At 52.5% G+C, this 23,051-nt stretch overlaps 2 protein-coding genes and 1 pseudogene across 2 annotated transcripts; all 3 read left to right on the top strand.

The window, feature by feature from the left end:
* The first annotated feature begins 1,331 nt into the window (after window positions 1-1,331).
* Window positions 1,332-2,543, top strand: LOC147982448 (uncharacterized). The gene has a single exon (XM_087516303.1). The coding sequence runs from the start codon at window positions 1,332-1,334 to the stop codon at window positions 2,541-2,543; it is 1,212 nt and encodes a 403-aa protein (XP_087372429.1).
* A 9,806-nt stretch (window positions 2,544-12,349) lies between these two features.
* LOC125547341 (uncharacterized) lies at window positions 12,350-19,149 on the top strand (annotated as a pseudogene).
* Window positions 19,150-20,214: 1,065 nt separating this feature from the next.
* On the top strand, window positions 20,215-22,201 carry LOC147982447 (uncharacterized). Its single transcript, XM_087517338.1, has 2 exons — window positions 20,215-21,435; window positions 21,692-22,201. The coding sequence occupies exons 1-2, from the start codon at window positions 20,215-20,217 to the stop codon at window positions 22,199-22,201; spliced, it is 1,731 nt and encodes a 576-aa protein (XP_087373464.1).
* Window positions 22,202-23,051: the final 850 nt, after the last annotated feature.

Here is a 23,051-nt window from a genome sequence, read left to right as displayed (position 1 = left end):
GTAGCACCAAAGAAAACAGAGCATTTACCATAGTTCAGACTTTGTCCAGTGGCCTTACCATAGAGTTCCAAAGCAGCCTTCACATTCTCTGCTTGGGCACTAGAGGCCTCGAAAAACATTAAAGTATCTTCGGCGAATAACAGGTGAGATATACCAGGGGCTGATCTGCATACCTTAACTGGGGTGATCTCACCCAGCCTCACTTTGTTCTTTAAAATTGCAGACAAGCCATCCGCAGCAAACAAGAATAAGAATGGTGAGAGAGGGTTGCCTTGCCGAAGTCCACGCGGCGGTGCAAATGAATCCAAGAGGGTCCCATTTAATTTGACAGAATATCTCATCGATGTGACACACGTCATAATCCAGTCAATCCATCGCTGAGAGAAACCCCACTTTTGCAATGAAGGTCTTGTTGCAAAAAAACTTTGCAACAGTAGTAATGTTGCAGATTCTTTTTTGTCTTCTCCTTTGTAAGATGTTACGGAAGAAATATTTTGCAACATGATTGATGTTATTATATAAAATCTTGCAAGAGAGAAGAAGTTGCAAAAAAAACGCCATTGTGTTCGCCGCGAGCTCTGATAGATTAGGGGTGACAGCGGATCGGCGCCGCATGTCCCGGCTTCGCGCCACCACCGGCGAGCTCCATACCTCCGACCAGGCCGCCTCGCTGCCATCCTCCACTTCCTTTTGTTTTTTTCCATCTTCCTCTGTCTCTTGCCGCACGAGCGTCGTGCGCCGCTGCCGTCACGGTCCTCGCTGTGAAGCTCGCCTCCACCCCCGCCAGACCTCGCCGAGCCGAGCCCTCACCGCTCGCGGACGTCCCCGCCTCCTGACCTCACGCCATCCTCATCGGATCCGGCGAGATCCGACTGGAAACCTCGCCGCTGTCGCCTTCCTAGCTGCATCTGTCTCGGCCACCGCCGGTCTCAGACGTCCCCGCATGCCATCCTCGTCGAATCCGGCGAGATCCTGCTGGAATCCTCGCCGTCGTCGCCCTCCTAGTCAAACGAGTCTCTGTCGTTGCAGGATCTAACCCTTCTTCGGTGGTCAGTTGCAAACTTTCTTTCCTGAAACAAAAGCTCAGTTGTAGAAAATGTGGACACAGAGAGGCTTACTCTGGACCGTATGATGAAGAGTCAATCTGACGGACACGGAGGCGATGGACGCTCGCACGCGATTGGTCGGCTGAAGGTAAGCAACCAACTAGTCGGCTAAAGTAAAAAAACAACAACTAATTGGCCGGCTGATACGCAACAAACAAACACATGTACATCGATGATTCTCCATCTGCAGCTTCCTTCTTTCTTTCCAAGTTTCCATACGCCGCCATGCGCCGGAGCAGGTGGTCGAACCTCCCGGTGGATCTGCTCAGCGAGATCGCTGGCCGCCTGCACGTCGCCGTCGACTTCGCCCGCTTCCACACCGTCTGCAAGCCATGGCGCAGCTCACGCGACCTGTTGTCGCAGACAATGGCGACCCACCTGTTCCTGCCCTGGATCCTCGCGCCGGTGGTGTCGGACTCTCCACTCAAGCTCAGGTTCGTCTTCTCCAAGTCCGGCTACTGCGCGCCGCCGACAATGCCTTTTAGGGACTGGGTGTGCAGCGCCGACGCCACCGCTCTTTGGCACCACCCTGTCACCACCCATCTTTTTCTCCGCCCCAGCTACTACACCTACCTCTCTCGTTCCCCGCTCATCCAATGGGAGGAGGGCCGTCCAAGTGGCATCGTCTACGGCGACGGCACCACCTTTTTCTACAGCATCTCCCGCGTCAAGCATCTACATGACATCATGACCAGGTTTAGTGCGGCTCTTTTGTGTCCCGGTGACACAGAGTGGACGCTCGTCGAGAGGACCCTTGAGACCCTCTGGCCCTGGTGGTCGAGTGAGTTTTGCTCCGCGTACCACGGCGGCAAGATCCTCCTCACTGTCAAGGCTAAACTGTGGCATGCCATCACGCTCAACAGCAATGTCGCCTGCGACGTGGTGGTCCCGAGGCTGTTGATGCCAGACAAGCACGACAGCTACTCAGAGCTGTCTAACTACGTCCTCGAATCCCGTGGCGAGCTTCTGTGGGTGTCGGTCCAAATCTGGTCACGTTTCACTTATAAGTTTGCGTTTGGCAGCCGCCGATTTCGACAGTTCTCAGTGTCAGTGCATGCACTAGAGGAGTCATTGTTAGTGCCCAAGAGGATCCAGTGGGTGAGGAAAGACACCCGTAGCCTGGTTGATCGTGTGTTCTTTCTAGGCTCACCCATTAGTTTCGCGGTGGATGCCTCGCTTATGGGCGGCCATGGCGGGTGTGCCTACTTTGCATCGACGAGGCCTGATGAACAATATGGTGTGTTCAGGTATAGCCTCATTGATGGTAAGACCAAGTTGGTCGAGCAGCTGCCTCTGGGATGGCACAACGAGAAGTGCACGTGGGTCGTCCCCCAGCCCATCATTGCTCCAATTCAGGTGCACGCTGTCTTCACTACCGGAATAACCTTATATGCCTACGGCCTTATCTATGCCGACGGCTACCGTAGGCACAGATAGAGCTATGCCGACGGCCTGGGGAATACCGTCGGCATAGAAAAGCCGTCGGTATAGCTCCATCTATGCCTACGGCAACCGTAGGCATAGTAAGGCCGTCGGCATACATCGATCTATGCCTACGGCAGCCGTAGGCATAGTTAGGCCGTCGGCATAGAGGTGGCCCTGGTGGCCCGGGGACAGACGGCGGACTGACGCCGTTAAATCTATGCCGACGGCCCTGATGGCGGTCGTCGGCATAAATATCATCTGTTTTTTTTACCGGGAGCTGCCACGTCGCAGAGCTATGCCGACGGCAAAGCCGTAGGCATAGTTTTCCATCTATGCCTACGGAAAGGCCGTAGGCATAGCCCCGCCACATGGCGCCTCCTGGTAGCCCTGAGAACTATGCCTACGGCATGGCCGTAGGCATAGATATCATCTGTTTTTTATTTAAATTATTTTTGTTTTTAAGTTAAAATTTGAATGATTTAAATCAAACTTATCTAAACTTAAATATACACAAATTATACATCGACTTGGGGTAGAGTTTTTCATGGATGATGAATATCCAATTTGTTTTTATTTTTTTAGTATGTTAGAAATGTGACCTCATGCACTTTTGCATATAGGTCTTTATACTTTGTTAAAATCATAAGTAATTGATACTTGGATTGATTTTGAAAAAAGTATATGGTTTTTTATCAGAATCTTGAAAGGATTCTGCTGCTATACTATGTTTCAAATTTGAACAAACTTAAAACATGTTTGCTTCAAATTTACACAAAGCACCCTTTTGTTTTGAATTTTTTGTGTATTTTTCATTCCTTGGCCAATCGAGACAAATTTTATATCTACATCCATCAGACTGTTTCAAGGATTGTGGTGGCAGGCGCAAACACCCGACAACCGGCTCCGGAGTGTGACCCCTTCATGGACGACGATGCCGTCAGCACTTGAAGGGGGAAAACGGCCACGTTGGGCCAATACAGAGGGAATCTTATGGCCAGGGGCCTTTGGGGGCTAGCTAGACACCAAATCTTGCGTTGGGTCCTCTTACATGTTTGGAAGTGTGGTGTCAGGTGCAAACACCCATCATGCGGCTCCCGAGTGTGACCCCCTTCACGGAAGGCACTGCCGCCGGCACTCGAAGGGGGGAAACGGCCGCGTCGGGTTGACACAAGGGGGATCCGATGGTGGGTTGGGCCCAGATCTTGTTCTGAAATGTTCCTATGGGCTGACCTATCACAACCAGGTGGAAATGTCCCTTGCTCATAGGCTGTCCAGTGAAAGTCAAAGGCCTAGATCTTCGGGTCAACGGGGCTAGGGTTAGCTCGATCGGGGGCCTTCGGGGGTAGCAATGCCACCAAAACATGCATTTGTGTCTTAATATATGTATACAAGTGTGATGGAGGGTTGAAATAGCCAACGGAGCAACGGGTAGCACACTTCCTTCACAAAATCGGACACGTTCTCTCTCGATAACTAGATACTACCTTGGAGATGGTGTAGTTTACAAGCGGCCTCTGGTCAGGCTTCTGCGAAACATGCTCAAACTTTTACCAAACCCTACAAGGGCCATATGACTACACCATGCCAGGTCCCGAGGATTTTCGGCATCGTATGGTTTCCCGTGGATTTTAACGGCTAGATCCGGCATGCCGCTGAGGTACATTCGCCTCCCGGTGGTGGGGCATACCCCTCCTTGGGTTGCACTAGGCCTACACATACTGCAAAGACATCATATATGATTTGCCAAACCACTTCTGGACATCTTTTCAGGTGGACGCCGTGCAGATCTGCAATTTCCCGCATTGAAACCCTACGGATGTAGTAAATGTCTCAAATATTGCAGGCTGTCCCGAAAAATGCCATGTATTGGCATGTGTCATGCAATGCCCCCCTTTGTGCGCACGAGAAGTTTCGAGGCCAACGGATCAACGTGCAACACACTTCCTTCACAAACCGGACACATTCGCTCTCGATAGCCAGATACTACCTCGGAGATGGTGTAGTTTACAAGCGACCTCCAGTCAAGCTTCCGCGAAACGCGCTAAAACTTTCACCGCACCCTACAAGGGCCATAAGACAACATCGTGCCAGGTACCGAGGCAATACGTAGCTCCAGAGTGTGGCCCCCCTCACGGACGGCGATGACACTGAAGTAATGTTTTGCAGTTTTGGTATTGCATGAATATTCTTGAATGCTCAGAGCGAGATCAATTCAGTGTCATCTCGCACGCAGCTTCGGAGTGTGACCCCATCACGGACGGCACTGCCACCAGCACTTGCAGAAGGGAAACAATCACGTCGGGTCAACACGAGAGGAAATCTTGTGGTGGGTTGGGCCCGAACCTTGTTCTGTAGAGTTCGTATGGGATGACCTACCACAACCAAATGGAAAAGAACGTTGGTCAAAGCCCGTCCGGCGAAAATCAAAGGCCTAGATCTTCAAGTAAATGAGGTCATGCTTAGGGTGGTCATGGGCCTTCGGGGGGGGGGGGGTAGCAATGCCACCAAGTGTGGTGGGATGTTTAAATAGGCAATATGCAGCTCTGAAGTGTGCCCCCCTCGCGGATGGCGATGACACCGTAGTAATGTTCCGCGGTCTTCGGCGGCTAGCAATGCCACCAGAACTTGCGTTGGATCCTCTTACATGTCTGAATGTGTGGTGGTAGGTGTGACCACCTGGCACACAACTCCGAAGTGTGACCCCTTCATGGACGCCACTGTCGCCAGCACTTGGACGGGGGAAATGGCCATGTCGGGTCAGCCCGAAGGCAATCTTGTGGTGGGTTGGGCTAATACCTTGGTCAGACATGTTCCCATGGGCTGAGCTATCACAACATAGATTCCGAGCCGGAAGAGGTCGACAACATGCATATCTCGTGGAACATCGTACTCGCCGTGCATCACCCACCCATCGCAGAGGAAGATCTATGATGTTCCATCACACGTGTTCATGTTCGGCCTCACAACCCCCTCCGAGTTGCATGTGTAGCAGTTGTGAGGACGGCGACGACGAACGCCAGTTCTTCCTCGACCTCCATGACGTGAGCCGACAGTTAATTTGAGTTTCGTGTTCCGAAAGCCGAACGAAACGTGTAGGCTCTGCTCGACACCATGCCATGTTCCAAAAGCCAGATGAAACATGCACGCAATGCTTTCGAAACCCAGCCCATCGGCCCGCCAACCATATATCATTTCCTTTCATTTTCACCGGAAAAAAAAATAGCCCGCGAATGAAATCAGAATTAGAAAAAAAAGAAAAAAAAATCAAGAGAGAGACCCACACACTCAATTTCAGTTTCACTTATTCTCATTGGTGGATCCATTTGTGCCACAGATCGATGACCTGGCTCACATCCTACCGTCCATTTGTGCCCAGGAATCCCACAATCCCACATCCATCCATCCATCCGACCCAACGCACCAACACACACACACACACTCTCTCTCTCTCGCTCGAACCCACCCAAACCCTCGTCGCCTCCTCTCTTCCCCCCGAACCCCTCTCTCCCTTGCCGCCGCCGCCACCCACGCCGCCCGGTTCTGGTGAGCTCCGGCCGCGCGCAGCACAACGGCGAGATCCCCTTGGTCCGCAACTGGCTTACCTCCATGAAGATCCGCGGCTCCCCCACTGGCTAGGGTTTTGCATCCCCTTTTGTTCGCCGGGATCCGCCATGGCAGGCCACGGCGAGGCCATAGGTGACCGGATCCAGCACTGGTAAGCCCCTCCCCCTCCTTCTTCGCCCACCATCTCCTCCTCACCTCATCTCATCTTCTCTTCCTTCTCTGCAGGTCGCCATGGGCGTGCCGGCGACGACGGCAGGAGGGGCGCACCTCCGTGGGGCGGGACGCCGCCATGGAGATGGATTCCCTTGTCCGCCACCACGCAGCGGCACCATGGAGCCTCCCAGCGCCCCAAACCCTAGCGGAGAGAGAGGAGCTGCTCCTAGTACAGCACGCCATGGAAGGGATTTTTTGGGTATTTTTGTTGTTGTTTCTCTTCCCGATCTAATCATGTGGAAGGCCCTTTTCCTCACCATGATTTATTCATCTCCCCTTCCTCTGTTTTGCGCAGGTTGCTCTAATGGCGAAGCTTCTTCTGCAGGACACCCTCCACCCCTCCCCTGCATCCACCTCCTACCCCCATACATGGTGAGCTACAACCTCTCTTTCTAGCCCTTGCAAATCTGATCTGGAGTGGACATGAATTGCAATTGTCATGGACACTACATAACAGCAAGTATTGGTTCAGTTTTTGTGTGAAATTCGATTGTCATTGTGCTTTTTGATGCTTGCTTCAGAAAAATAAAATCATGGATAGATAGAAGATGGAAACAGTGAGCTTCCTTTCAAGTTAGTAATACTAAAGATCATTTGGCTCATCAATTTTTCATGTCTTGTGTTAAATCCGCTCCGTTGCAATCTGGCTATGTATGGATGGTTTGGTACAATTTGCCATGGATGAGTATAGTAGTTACGTACACATGTGCTCTGTAGTTTTAGTTCTTCTTGTGTTGCTGCACTTAGTCTAGAGATACAACAACATTAGTTAGGTCATGGATGGATGGATCAATACATATAGCTAGCACTGCTAGCAACAACAACAAAATAACCTTGTGATTGATTCTGTTGACGCTAGCATGCTCTATTAGTTTTGGAGCCCAACCATGGACTGTACGTACTAAGCTAGATCAAGCACACACACATGCAGCTTGATTTATTTCTGTAGATACTAGTAGCAGCACGCGTGTCTCCTATACTAGCTTGCTTAATTTTTGTACTAGATCAACGACACTAGCACTTACTTGTTTGTTAGATTCGGAGCAGCAGGCATCCTCCGTGGACGATGACGACAACCAGGTCATCCACCGCCACGACGACACCCCGCACATGGTCCAACTCGACTACAACATCCACCGCGTGACGGCGACGTGGTCGTGTGCGGCATCGACCAACCTCCTCTCCTGTGAATCCATCTCCTACCTGTAGCTCCCGCTCTTGTGCTGCTATATTAGTACCTTGCTCTGTTTCATGCGTATGGGTGATTTTGTTTGTGCTTGTCGTGCTTGTGTCATGGAAAAGATCATTCCTATTTATTTGTGCTCTGTTTTCTTTATTATCACGAGTTGCAAAATTAGTAGTCGGAAGTTTGTTAACTTGTTGGTTGAACCAATGGAACTACTGTTATATTTGATTTGTTGCTCAACTAGTGCTGCAATGATGGGATCGAATGATTGCATGACCCTAATGTTGGCCTATCATTTCAATTATCTTGGTCTTATAGATGTTATTGTTCCTGTCATATAGCACATGCTAGTTTCTTTATTGGTTGGCTGCTGGTTCTGTTTGTTCATATGCATAAGTGCTACTGTTTCTTTGTTATCTTATAAAGGATATAGTCCTTCATTTGTATATAGCCGTAACTCTCTTATTGATCAACATATACTGATTCATCTCTTTACTGCAATTACTCTGTGTACTTCATGATTTGCTCCTGTAGTGGTATAAAATTATAGTTTCTCTTTCAAGCTGGTATCTGTGTTTGATATATACTAGTCTTTATCTAAATACCATGTATTGGTATTTCTTGTATGGTTTAGTACATCATCTACTGGTGGTTTAGTTGTATATTGTACAGGACATAGTCCTGACGGTTGCATGTAGTGATAATTCTTTCTTTGCATTAGCTATTTCATATGTTTCAGATAATTTAGATGCATGCTTATAGTCCTATCTATACCAGGTGCATGTGTTGTGCTTGTGTACCTATATACAGAATAGTACCCATGTGTAAGTGGGTGTATGTGTTCTGCTTATAGCAGATGTTTAGTAAATGTGCTATCAATGGCCTATTTCTTCTTGCAGGTTATGGACTATATCTTTCCTTGCCAATTCCCTCTCTCTTAAATCTGATTTAAACAGATGCTGCACTGGTCTCTTCACTTTCTTTCTTTCTCTCCTACTCTCACTGATAAGAACAGGTGCTCCTTAATCTTGCCATGCCAATGATGGTGTCCTGAGGCTCTCATCGTTACTTAAAGATGCTGCACTACTTGATCCAATGATGCAATAGTCCTAGCACTACTAGGCTGCCTGAGGACAATCCCTACTTCAAACCCTACCTCTGGGCTAGTTGATTAGTAGTGGGTTTGTTGGATTTCATCTGAAAACTAACCCAAGCTTAATTGAGGGATCCCCTAATCATGGAGTTAGTTCTAGTTTGAGTTGATCTTTGGGTTTGGCTTTGATCTATACTTTGCTGGCTCTACTTCTGCCTTTTGGGTTATTGGCTCCATTTATGCAGTGTTGGCTCTCTTCTACCGTTTCTTTGATCAACTTAATCTGATTGGGGTTTGACTAATGTTTCCAAACTCGTAAGTGCTAGCTCCTACAGCAAAGGCATTTTGCTAAGGGGAATGCTACATTTAAACCTTGATCAAGTTTTTCATGTTTGTTGTTTCTTGTTTTGCAGGTTGATGAACTGGAAGAAAGAAGCAGAAGATGAAGAACTAGATAGTTTAGTATAGGTTTAGTTTAGGACTTTTTCTTTCTTCTTTTATTTCTTTTTCCTCTAAGTGTAATTCTTGAATGCTTGTAATTGACATTTATATTAATAAAGTCTATTGTTTATTATTCAGACCAAATAATTGTAGTGTTCCATATATTATGAATATCGTTTCTTTTATTCACTTTTTGCAAAATCACTTGTATTATTTATTCATCAATATATGCCGACGGGGCCGTCGGCATAGACGAGGCCGTCGGGATCGCCCGAGATACGCCTACAGGGCCCGTCGGCATAGGTCAGGCCGTCGGCTAGCGTGAGCTCCCAGTAGCTGACACGTGGAACTATGCCGACGGCTAGGCCGTCGGCATAGGCGCCCACGTGTCAGCTACTGGGAGCTCTGAATGAAGGACTATGCCGATGGCCTGGCCGTCGGCTTAGTTTCACATTATGCCGACGGCCAGGCCGTCGGCATAGCCCTGGTCCTAGAGCAGCGGCTAGTCGCCACGTGGCACACCTATGCCGACGGTCGAGCCGTCGGCATAGTTTTTGACTAAGCCGACGGCTAGGCCGTCGGCATAGTGGTGCCATGTGGCGACCGTTCGTTGGGCAGACTTGACGGCGGCCGCCGTTAGGCGTGATAGTTGCCGACGACCAGGGCCGTCGGCATAGATGTACGGCCCCCGTCGGCGTATCATATATGCCGACGGCTTTTCTATGCCGACGGCCTCCCTGGCTGTGCCGACGCATATGTTGCCGACGGCCCTATGCCGACGAGGGCCGTCGGCATAGGCCTATCCCGACGGGACTCAGGGCTATGCCAACGGCCCTGGCCGTCGGCATAGGGGGGCGATTCTGGTAGTGCTTGGAAACATCTTAAACTGAATTTTCTTTGTTAATAGATTCATTCATTAATTGTCTCATCGTTTAAGAGTTTAAGACCTGCAGCTCTGGTGCTAACGAATCACCCATGGTTTGGCTGTATCAGGAAATCACGAAGGGGAGTAAGCTGAAGGCTCCAAAACTACAACAACATCATCAGACAGCTCCAGTAGTTACAAGCCGAATACACATCAATCACATCCAGAGGCATTACGAGCCTAGTTTCAGGGTGTTGGTCTGCCTCTCACGGTGAAGAATTCTCAACTGCGACACTTCTTCAGCAGGCATGGCAAAGTTTCCAGTGCGGAGGTAATCTACTACAAGAAGACCAAATCCTCGCAAGGTGTCGGTCTCGTCACAATCGTGACGACGCACCTCCATCGGGATGATGCTCTCGCCGCTCTCGGTGGGCTAATTTTAGATGGATGCGACCTCAATGTTATCTTGGTTGACGACAGACCACGAAGGCGACGGCGCAGCAGCAAGTTGGTCTTCCACCAGAGCTAATATAGCTACACGTAGCTCAATCTCCGTGACTCCATCATAGCTATAGTGAAGACATTTCTTCCTTAACTGTATACTCCTTCAGCCTTCCTATATTTATCTCGAAATTTGCCTTTGTAGTCATGCATAATGACGAAATGTGCTTGAAGAAACAACGTCCTATCCCTACTCTTTAGGACCGTGCCAGGCTGAGAGCATCTCCAATAGCTTTTCTATTTTAGGGCACCAAAGTGTGCGTGGAGTAAAATTTAGGGCAAGCAAAAGTGGTTTTTTGGCACCACAAAGTGGCGTCTCCAACCGCTGCCCTAAAAAAGTGCACCCAAAACAGTAAACCTTATTTTTTTAAACATTCGTACTACTTTGATCATATTTCATACTTCGGTCAAAAGTTCTAAGCAACTAAAGTTTAAACATGCAAATTACAAACATTGTTCAACTACGACATGCAAATTTAAACTAGAAACACTACAGGTTGTCCCCGTCAATTTCGTTGGACACGTCACTCTCGCCATCAGAATCTAGGTTGACCACACCAGAGGGGCCTGCGTCCTCCTCCTCCTTGACAAGTGAAGGCCCTGCCTCGGCATCGTTTTTATGCTTCAACTTTTTGAGATCCCTCTTCTAGTAGAACTCCATCTTGTTGTGCACGTACTCCGGGTGTTCCCTTGCAAATCTCGGCATAGCCTCCTCGTCACTTTCCTGGATATTGTCCCATTCCTCAAACTCAATGAGGATCGTCGGCTTGTTCGGGCTGGACTCAATGGTCACCAATGGCCCGACGAGTTCCGCTGCCTGCAGAGACTCGATCTCCCGGAAGTTGAGCCTCTCGCGTGGCAGGCCAAGCCTCCACGCCGCGATGTCGTAGGCATGGGCGACAATATCTGCCGCCGGGAATGTGTGGAGCCAGTACCGCTAGCCGGCGTGCTAGAACTAGACGTCGAGCCAACCGTTGGCCACAACCGAACTCGACTTTGCCCTTGCCCTTTGGCATGGTGGCTAAGGTGGGCCAGACGGGGAAGGAGGCGATGAGGATGCGGCGGTGATGGCGATGTACGTGAGGCGGGGATGATGTGTCAACGTGATTTGGCCGGTTTGGCAGGAGGCGGCCAAGGGAGGTGAGTGGATCTGGTGACAGTGGGGTGCGGCGGTCGTGGATCTGGAGACGGCGGTGGCGCGGGGGAGGGGTGGTGTTCTGGCGCGACTGTAGATGGAGGCTATGGGGGGTTGGCTGCAAGCCGTTTTTTTTTGCGGCAGCCACCCGTGGTGCTGTATATTTGCAGCACCGGCAGCCGCATTTTAGGGCTGACCAAATTATTTTTGCTCAGATATTTATGATATGAAAGCTACTTTTTTTGCCCCAACTACCTAAAAAGGGTTAACCTTCTATTTTAGGGCAGCTATTGGAGATGCTCTGAAGATGTAGTGGGATAGGATGGTCATGGAGCAAAGGAGCATGTAGATGGAGAGGTGTGAGTCAAAATTGGGAAATAAGAGGTCACTCCTTCTGCTTTTGTACAAGCAAAAAGGCCAAACTAGTTTTTTTTCCCTAGAAGATTATAGCATCTACCTTAAGCAGGAAGCTGGACGGAAGGATGCATGCACGGGATGATGTCCCGAACATGAATCAGGTTCAGTTTGTCTAATTCACATCCAGATGTTTTTTAAGGATGTCACATCTAACTTCCCACAAGTATATAATGCATCAACAAGAAACAAAAAAACTAGGATAAAAAAAATAGACCACAAACAGAGTGAAAATCAGTTTAGATGTGTTCTAGACAGACCCAATCAGGTTTTCTAGCGTAATATAGGTACATACACAATACCCATTACAATATTACATACGTGCGAGGCTGATCCGCTTGCGTGAGGCGTACGTTTGGTGGAGATTCAATCTCGATATCAACTCAAAGTTGATCCTCCCGCCGCCATGCACGAGACGCGATGGCCGGAACTCCCGCCGGAACTGCTCCGTGAGATCTCCTCCCACATGCATAATGTCGCCGACTCTGTCCGCTTCCATGCCGTCTGCAGGCCATGGCGTGACTCGCACGAACCAACCACGAGGACTGATCATCAGTTCCTACCCTGGCTCCTCGCGCCCTGCTACAAGCATGTGGTGACGCAAGCATACAATTCGCTCAAGTTTAGATGCGGCTTCTCGAACGCAAGCTACGTCGCGCCGCCGCCCATATCCGGTGGCCCCGTGATGAATTGGGTGGCCAACACCGACGGCACGGATGTCCGCTACTTCACTGCTTTCGGGCCCCATGGACCAGGCCTCCAGGATCCTCTCGCCGGAGGGCCCCCCACCCACCTGCCTGACGCGAACATTGCCGGACAGTTGGGGAGGAGAATTCCAGTGGCATCATCTACAAGGATGGCGCTGTTCTTCTGTACGGCGAACACACCAGCAAGCCATGTAGCATCGAGTTTAGGGCCGCTCCTGCGTCCAGGCGATGACAACTGGACGTTTGTCCAAAGGACTAGCATATATCCCGGGACAAGTGGAGAGTTCTGCGTTGCCTATCATGCCGGTAAGATCTTTGTAGCCATGGAGGACAACCACCGGCACGTCCTGACAATACCGCCCGCCGCCGTGACAACCGGTGACGATGCGCTACCCAGGATGCCGTGCGATTGCTATGGCTACATCTGCGAGTCCACCGACGCCCTTGAGTCCCGCAACAAGCTTCTCCGGGCTTCTGTGCATATTAGTATGGATTACACAGAAAAGGGCGACCACAACATAGATCGCCTGGTCTCTGCGCTCTTCGTGTCGGTGCACGCGCTCAGCCGATCGCTCGCTCGTTTCCTCCCTTTCTCTCTCGCTCTGATGAACAAGAATAGACACTCGAGGTTTTGCGCAGCGAATGCCTTGCTGCTTTTCTCGCTTTCTCGTTCTCTTATTCAGTTGGATCGAAACGGGGTCGGCCGATGCGCGCGCCACTACCCGCACAGATCGAACGTGCCATCCCACGCTCGCGGATGGGACGCGCTCACCGTGGCCACCTCCTGAACTAGTCGCACTCGGGCACGCACAAGTCGCGGCCTCATGCCTTATTTCTTACGGAAAGAAAAACGAACCGGGAAAACCGATCCGAGCTAACTAACAATTCAGGGTTTATCTAACAATGCCTCCCTAAACCCTGAATTTCTACTGAACCTGAACAACACCAATAGCCTCCTGCAGCTCCTGAAACTTGGCGCGCCCAAGAGCCTTCGTCAGGATATCAGCGAGCTGGCCACTGTTGCCGATGAACTCCACCTCAACACGCCCATCTTCCACGCACTCGCGGAGAAAGTGAAACCTCGTATCAATATGCTTACTGCGGTCATGGAAGACGGGGTTCTTGCTGAGGGAGATGGCTGCTTTGTTGTCGATCTTCAGCGTGATCTTCTCTGCCTCTGCATTCTTGATGTCGCCGAAGAGCCGGGCAAGCCAAACGCCCTGGCAGGCCGCCGTTGCGGCGGCAATGTACTCTGCTTCGCAGGTGGACAGAGCTACCACCCTCTGCTTGTGCAATTGCCAACTGATCAAGCTCCTCCCAAGGAAGAAGAAGACGCCAGTCGTGCTCTTGCAGGTGTCGACGTCGCCCGCCATGTCACTGTCGCTGAAGCCAACCAAGGTTGCTCCAGCGGCTTTCCCTTGCATAGAAGCAACCGTGCTGCTGCGTTCCGGCAACGTACCTTATGATCTGCTTGACGGCGGCGAGATGCTCCGTCGTTGGGGCCTCCATGAAGCGGCTGACATAGCCCACGTCATAGGCTCTGTCCGGGCGCGTGTGCACAAGGTAGCGCAGCGCGCCCATGATGCTCCTGTATGTCGTCTCGTCCGTGGGAGGCGCCGTGCTCACCTTGCTGAGCTTGAGACGCGCCTCCATGGGAGTCTGGCTGGGGTTGCACCTGACCAGGCCGGCCCTGTCGATGATCTTGCCCGCGTATGCAGCTTGGTTGAGGGAGATGTCGTTCACCGTTTGCTTTACCTCGATGCCGAGGTAGAAACTCAGCAGTCCCAAGTCGCTCATTCTGAAAAGTTTCTGCATCTCCACCTTGAACTTACTGATCTCATCGCCGTCGTTTCCCGTGATGATGAGGTCGTCGACTTAGACGCCGACGAGCAGGCGCGTTGCTCCGTTGCCCCGTCCGTAGATGGCGTGCTCCGCCGGACTCCTGGTGAAGCCGAGCCCGAGCAGGCACTTGTCAAGCTTCTCGTTCCAGGCCCGCGGCGCCTGCCGCAGTCCGTACAGTGCCTTGTCGAGGCGGAGCACCTTGTGCTCCTTGCCGGCGACGATGTAGCCCGGTGGCTGTGACACGTACACTTCCTCCTTCAGTTCGCCGTTGAGGAAGGCACTCTTGACGTCCATGTGATGAACTTGCCACCCCTCGTGCGCTGCGAGAGCGACCAGCAAGCGGACGGACTCGAGGCGCGCCACGGGAGCGAACACCTCCTCGAAGTCGATCCCCTGCTTCTGGACGAACCCCTTTGCCACTAGCCGGGCCTTGTGCTTCTGGATGACGCCGCTCGCGTCGCGCTTGGCCTTGTACACCCACTTCAGGCCGATCGGCTTGTGGCAGGCAGGGAGATCAACCAGCCGCCAGGTCTTGTTGGCGACGATCGACTCCATTTCCTCATCCATCGCGTGGCGCCACGTTCCCTCCTCCTCTGCTTCAGCAAAGGTTTTGGGCTCGTCGATCTCGCCGAGGTAGAGCTCGTCGTCGTGGGCCAGCAGCACGTAGTCCTCGTAGAGCTTGTTCGGTTGAACGATGCCGTCGCGTGCGCGCGTCCTCATCGGGTGCAGCTGGCGCCGCGGCTCGTCGACGTGGTCACCCTCGTCGTCGCGCGGCTCGTCTGCCTCCGGCTCAGCGACGCGGTCCGTCCCTGCCGCACGCAGTGGACTAGGGACGTCTTCCCGTTGTGCGGTCCGAGCTGCGCTCATGGGCGCAGCCGAGGAGGGCTCGCTCCTCCCGCCTTCGTTGCCCGGCGCCGGGTTCGCCAGGGTGCGCGTCACCGTGTAGGAGTAAGTGTCCACCGTGAACTCCACGGCCGCCGGTGTTGCCTCGTTCGCCTCCCAGTCCCACCGCGCGCCCTCGTCGAACACGACATCGCGGGAGACGTGCACGCGGTTGCGGGCCGGATCAAAGACGCGGTATGCCACCGTCCCAGGCTCATAGCCCAAGAGCACCATGGGCGTGCTCCGGTCGTCCAGCTTCGCTGCGTGTGGCTTCACCACTTTGACGTGTGCCACACACCCGAAGACACGCAGATGGCCCACGTCCGGCTTGTGCCCGTGCCAGGCCTCGTACGGCGTTCTGCCGTCGACGCTCTTCGTCGGGGACCTGTTGAGCAGGTACACGGCGGTGGTCACCGCCTCGCCCCAAAAACATGCGGGCACGTCCTTGGCTTTCATCAGGCTCCTTGCGGCGGCGACGATCGTTTGGTTCCGCCGCTCCACCACACCGTTTTGCTGCGGTGAGTACGGCGCCGTGAGCTGCCGCCCCACGCCCTCTTCGGCGCAGTAGGTGGTGAAGGTGGCGGAGGTGAACTCTCCCCCGCGATCCGTGCGGAGCAGACGCAGCTTGCGCCCGGTCTCTACCTCGACGCCGGCCTTGAAGTGCCTGATCGCCGCAGCAGCCTCGTCCTTGGTCGTGAGAAGCGTGAGCCACATATAGCGGCTCAGGTTGTCGACGAGGAGGAGGAAGTAGCGCTTCCCTCCTGCTGTGGCCGGGGTGATCGGGCCGCAAAGATCACCATGGACAAGGTCGAGCAGGCCCTGAGCTCGCCTTGTCGCAGCCCGCGGGAACGAGGCCCTCCTTTGCTTCCCGGTGAGGCAGCTATCGCAAAGCTGTTGTACGTGTTCGATCAGTGGCAGTCCCCGCACCATGTCGTGGCGCGAGAGCTTGCGGAGCGCGTCGAAGTTGAGATGCCCGAACCGTTCGTGCCACCTCCACGCGGCTTCTCCGGCGTGCGCGGCGAGGCACACCGGCTGTGCTACGTCGAGTGTGACGACGTACAGGCGATTGCGCGCGCGCTCCACCCTGATGAGGAGCCGCTGCTGCTGATCGTGCAGGCGCAGCACTCCGTGCTCGATGAGGATCTGGCAGCCGTTTTCATCGAGCTGGCCGAGGCTGATGATGTTGCTGCGGAGGCGAGGGATGAAGTAGACATCAGTTAGGGTGCGGTGCTCACCATTGCGACACGCGAAGAGGATTGTGCCGCGCCCCTGGATCTCCACCACCGAGCCGTCGTCGAACTTGACCGTGCCGGTGACGCCGTTGTCGAGCTCAGCGAAGACTCCTCTCACGCCCGTCATGTGGTTGCTGGCCCCCGTATCGAGGAACCAGACGTCGTCGGCGTGAGCCTCCCTGGTGAGGAACACCTGTTCCTCGGCCAGGGTGACATGCGTGTGCGCGTCCGTCGCGCGCGGGACGCCGCGTGCTGGCTCCTGGAGCGGTCCCGCCGGCCGCGTCGTGGCCATCAGGAGCGCGGGCTCCTGCTCGTGCAAGGTGCACGACCTCGCCAGCAGGAGTCCTGCCTCGTCGTCGTCGATCCTGGCCAGGTTGGCCCGTGGCTGTAGTTGGGGCTGTGCCGCCGGCGGCTGCGGCGTCGGCTGGCCTTGCCCCTTCCGCTCGCGGCGAGGCTCCTTACAGTCCTTGGAGAAGTGCCCGTGCTTATTGCAATTGTAGCACTTTACCTTGGACATGTCGCGCCCCCGTCGCTGGCCGCCGCCACTAGCTTGCGGCTTTTGCCCGCCGCCACCAGCGGCGCCGTTGGAGCCCGAGCCCTGCCCTTGCTCCCGTTGGTTCTTGCGCGCGTACCACTCCTCCTCCGTGAGCAGGAGCTGTCCGGCGTGGCTCTTCTGCTCGGAGCCGTAGCGTTCCTCGGCCAATCGGAGTCGGCCGACAAGCTCTTCCACCGTCAGTGTCCTCAGATCGAGGAGGGTCTCGATGGCACAGGCAATCTGCGTGTACCTGGCCGGGACGACGCGCAGAAATTTCTGCACCACACGTACTTCCTCCACGTTGTCGCCCAGCGACATGGGGTTGTTGACGAGGCCCGTGAGCCGCATGGCGAACGCGTCCAGTGTTTCACCGTCCTTGGAGTTGACTTGCTCGAACTCCGTCCGGAGGCGCTGCGCCGTGGCCTCTCGAACGCGCGTCACTCCCATGCGCATGGTGCGCACAGCCTCCCATGCCTCGTACGCTAAGTTCTTCACGGCGAGGACGACGTGCATCTCCGGGGGCACCGCCCGGATCAGCGCGGCGAGGGCAGCCATGTCTTCGCAGTATGTGACCACGCCCTCGCCGAGCATGGCCTCCCAGAGTCCTTGCGCGCGGAGATTGATCTGCATCACAAGGGCCCACTCGATGTAATTGGTGGGAGTCAGGGTGGGGTAGACGATCGCGCCGCTGTGTCCGGTGTCTTCCCGGATCACGCGCTCGTGGACGATCACCTCCCCCGCGTTCCTCCTAACACGGCTGCGTCCGCGGCTATGCCCCCGCGTCTCTGTGCGCTGCTGGGGCGTCGCCTCCCCATCGCGAGCCTTGGAAGCGCCGTCCGGCGTGTCGTTGCCGGCGCGCTCACCGCTGCCCGCCATGGTCCCTCATCGATGATGGCTCTGATACCAATTGTCAGCAGATCGCTCGCTCGTTTCCTCCCTTTCTCTCTCGCTCTGATGAACAAGAATAGACACTCGAGGTTTTGCGCAGCGAATGCCTTGCTGCTTTTCTCGCTTTCTCGTTCTCTTATTCAGTTGGATCGAAACGGGGCCAGCCGATGCGCACGCCACTACCCGCACAGATCGAGCGTGCCATCCCACGCTCGCGGACGGGGCACGCTCACCGTGGCCACCTCCTGAACTAGTCGCACTCGGGCACGCACAAGTCGCGGCCTCGTGCCTTATTTCTTACGGAAAGAAAAACGAACCGGGGAAACCGATCCGAGCTAACTAACAATTCAGGGTTTATCTGACACACGCGCTCAAGGAGGTCGTCAATGGGCCGGAGAAGATGCGATGGGTGTCGAAGGATGGTTTGAGCCTGTCAGACCGCATCCTGTTTATGGGGTGGCCCAATAGTTTTGCCATGGACGCGTCGCGACTGGGCATGAGCGGCGGATTCGCCTATTTCATGTATTGGGACTACGAGGGGAACGGTCTGCCGCTTGAGCAGAAGCATGGCGTGTTTAGGTACAATCTCATGGATGACACGGCAGAGTTTGTGGAGTTGCTGCCACAAGGACGGAACACAAAGACGTGCACCTGGCTTGTCCCCCGGCCCACCATTGCTACAACCATTCAGGGTCCAGCTGCTACTCCAAGAAGCAATAATATGATTCGCATTGCTAGAATCCATCAGGGTCTAGCTGCTACACAAAGAGGCAATAACATGATTCACATTGCTACAACCCAACATGGCCTATATATTACCTCAAAAGGCAATAACATTATTCCCATCAAGAGAATATATGGCCCTTATTTTAGGGTGTTGGTACGCAACCTACCACTCACCGTGAAGAGCTCTCAGCTTCAATACTTATTTAGTAAGCACGACAGAGTGTCCAATGCCGAAGTAATCTAATACAGGAGGACCAAGACATCGCAGGGTATCGGCATTGTTACCACGTCCATGACACATGCTCGGCACGCAGATGCCCTTGCCGCTCTTGACTGGCTGTATCTGGATGAGCACTGCCTCGAGGTGAGCTTAGTGAAAGAGGGGCGACGCTGATGACCTATATAGGTCGACAGATCGATCAATCTTAATCAGCTGGCGATCATAGTTTTCACAGTCCTGTTGCTTGATTAGAATTATCTATTCTTTTTCATTGGAATATATAGGTAGGAAGGTGAAACCTCAATGCATGCATATGGCTGCACTGCGAACATGTGATGAATCATTGATGACGTCTCAACTATGCCCGTGAAGTTGAAAGATGAAGATAGGTGGAGAGGAGAAGAGTTGGTCGTAAGTAGAGGTCATGGGTTGAGCACTGTGGTTGTGAGAAATATTATGCATATAGATTCCTAATGACACCTCAAACATCTTTTGGAATTTTAAAAACCGACATGAAAATACTGGAATAGGTTCGCAACTGCCTTAAGCAAACTTCACTTTCCCTCAATGGGTAATTTTCTCTCATTCCATCCCCTTGTATGTATGTTGACTCTCTGATTGAAATGTAAAAGCAAAGCAATCACTTCTATCCACCCCAACCAACATGGCATACCAAGTTATTCATCAGAGAGAGCTTCCGTATCGATATGTAGTCACGCACCAATATCTAACTTCACATTGTGGTCATTATTGGGGCTGAAAAAGATAGTTGATTTCATCACGCTCACCATATGTACGGAATTGCTACAATAATTTTCAAGAGCCTGCCGTAGCCCGTAGGGAAGAAGTTGCATTAGTCATATTTTCTTTCGTCAGTATAAGAAAATCATCAACGAGGATGCATTCTTGCAACCTCTAATCACCCTTATCCTATCCATGGCACCAACTTCCTCAAACAACAGTAAACTTGATAAAGCTTCTGCACACAACTAAAACAAGGGGAGAGGGGGTCTCCTTGCCTAATACCAGGTGTTGGGATGAATCTGTCAGTATCTTGAGAGTTAGGGTGTATCTTGAGAGCTAAAAAGAAAAAAGAAAAAAAAAGAACAATCAAAGTACGAGCCTTATAAGGTCGGTTCGTGGGTCAAATCAATGGGCGATTATATATAACGTGGCAAACAGAGCCGACCAGTAGTACGTATAACCGTCTCATCCCGTCTGCTCCCGTATCACGCCGCCATGCACGCAGAAGGTTGGTCTGATCTACCGCCGGATCTGGCCCGCGAGATCTGCCGCCGCCTGCACCACGATGCCGTCCACTTAGTCCGCTTCCACGCCGTCTGCAAGCCATGGCGGGACTCCCAGACGACAACGGCGACCGACCAGTTTCTGCCCTGGCTCGTTGCAGCGGTGACGGAGGACGAGACGCGCCTGGAGATGAGATGCGTCCTCTCGGGGTCCAACTATCGCTCGCAGCCGCTGCTGTCCGAGCCGGCCCGGTGGAACTGGGTGACCAGCTCCGGCGCCACTGCCCTCCGGTGCCTGAGCATCCAACGCCTCCGCCCTAGTCTCCATGACCCTCTCACCGGAGCAGCCGAACACCTGCCTCTACTCCCGCAATCCCTCGGCCTGTGGGGGGAGGAGATCGATCCGCGAGGCGTCATCAACGGCAACGGCGCAACCCTTCTCTACAGCATCTCCACCACCGGCGACGTGGTTGGGCACAGGCCCACGGCCATGTTCACGGCGGCTCTACTTCGCCCCGGCGACGGGGAGTGGACAATCCTCGAGAGGACCCTCGAGCATAAGTACGAGCATGGGTTCCAGAGCTGGTCACCTCGTCAACCTGTTTTGACGTCTGTCACGTACCATGATGGTAAGATCCTGGCCGTCATGGAGGATGACCAACCGTGGCGCCTCGTCACACCAAACTGCAATATCGCCCGCGATGAGCTTGTCATGAGCCCGGGGAAGCCGGCGGTGCAGCTGTGGTTTGGCGAATCCACCTGCAATTACAGCTACGTCCTCGAGTCCCGTGGCGAGATTCCACGGGTGTCAATCAACGCCTGGGAATATGACAGGTATCTCATGGGGACAAACCCCTACCTTCTCAAAGTCAAGGTGTCAGTGCAGGCACTCGATGGGCCTCTATTGTCAGAATCGTCGCCACTTGAGAAGATGAGATGGGTGAGAAGGGATGGCCGTAGTCTGGCCGACCGCGTGCTGTTCCTTGGTACGCGCCATAGCTTTGTTATGGATGCGGGGCGGGTTCCCAACGTCCATGGCGGGTGTGCCTACTTCGTCTACCACAATGATAATGCCTTTACATATGGCAAGCGTGCCGTGTTCCGGTGCAACCTCATCAATGGGAGGACAGAGCTTGTACAGCGGCTGCCTCGATGTTGGGACTACAGAATGTGCCTGTGGTTCAACCCCAAGTTCGTCAATACTCCTCCCCAGGTAAATATATATACATTGCTGAAAAGAGTTCGAATTTCTAAAGCCAGATTTCTCTTATAATAAAATGTCCTATTATTATGCACTACTAATGGTGGCATCAACCTAATACACTGTACACGAGCTTAACCCGGAACACTCCATAAGCCATCTAAAAATTATTTTTCAATAACAAAAATCCATATGTGTTGACCTTATCATCACATCAAGCCGATGGAACCGTACATTTGCTAATATGCCATTCATTTTGCTCCGCCAGGAAATCAGTGAGGGGCCACCGAAGCAGCAACAGCAGATAGCACCAACAATTTCTAGTCCTCCAAGACACACCATTCATGTTGAGAGGCATCGTGTGCCCAGGTTTAGGGTGCTGGTGCGCAATCTTCCTCTCACGGTGAACAGCACACAACTACGACTCTTCTTCGGCGAGCATGGTAAAGTGTCCAGTGCTGAGGTGATTTTCTATAAGAAGACCAGGGCCTCACAGGGTATTGGCCATGTGACCATAGAGACAACACATTCCCATCAGGAAGATGCTCTTGCTGCTCTCAATGAACTGGTTTTGGATGGATGCCGTCTCAAGGTAAGCTTGATTAAGGAGGAGCAGCCACGACAACGAATATACATGGATTTTGCATCTTTGTCTGTGTTGCTGCTCCGGGATCTCCTCGCCTTCATATTTTTCAGTGTAGTGAGGTTAGTACTCCTCTATGTCATAAGTAAACTTTTAAATTTGACTACGAATAATTATTTATATTGGAAAATTTAAAAATCATATGTACAGATTTCTCTTAGTACTAGGATTATCTTGATTTTATAAATATATCAGCAAGAACGGATTTGCTAATTCTTATGTGAATGTGAATTAGTTAGAGCATATCTAATCCTGAACCGTATGATCCTTTTGCACGTATATTCATGTTTTGAGAAGCAGTGGGGATCGCCTTGCGCACGTGTTGTTGCCCGTGTGCATTGTTTCGTCGGCCTTTTTTCAGTTTCGTTTGAGTTGCGTGGGCTGTGTAGGTCACTCGGGTGTGTCGTAAATCTCCTGAGGATTTTGACTTCCTCCCTCATTACATTCCCCAATCCTTCTCCACTGAGGCATTAGTAGAGAAATCCCTTATAGGATTTTATTAGTAGCTGCGTCCACCATGAAAAGGACGCTGTAAGTACTTAGCCTAGATAGCTGCAGCGTCTAGGAAAAAATGGAACACTGTTGCGTATCTTGTACTTGCGGCATGCAGTAAATATGAATGCTGCTAGTTTGCCAGACCTAGGCAGCCCCTTGGGCAGACCAAATTCGGGGCGTTTGACAAGCACACACGCTGCTAATGTGAGTACCACCTAGCAGCGTGCGGTGTTTTGTGCCTGCCGCTAATGCGGCCCGCGGGCCACAAGTGTGGGCCCCATGTGTTGAGAGATAAACGCCACATTTTTGGGATAAATTACAAGGAGCGTATGAAAATTTGACTTACGAATGAAGAATTTTCATTATAGCTTCAATCTAGTGGACGGCCATGCCACCGCCGTCGTTGCTCCTCCTTGACCAAGGTAAAGAGGCTGCATCCATCTAAGAATAATCCGTTGAGAGCATCTAGAGCTTCTTGGTGGGCATGCAT

This window comes from Triticum urartu, chromosome 3A (genome assembly GCF_056163025.1).
Source record: "Triticum urartu cultivar PI428250 chromosome 3A, HENAU_Tu73, whole genome shotgun sequence".
NCBI classification, from domain to species: Eukaryota; Viridiplantae; Streptophyta; class Magnoliopsida; order Poales; family Poaceae; genus Triticum; species Triticum urartu.
The sequence above is the reverse complement of the archived record's forward strand: the minus strand, read 5'-3'. Positions and strand labels throughout refer to the sequence as shown.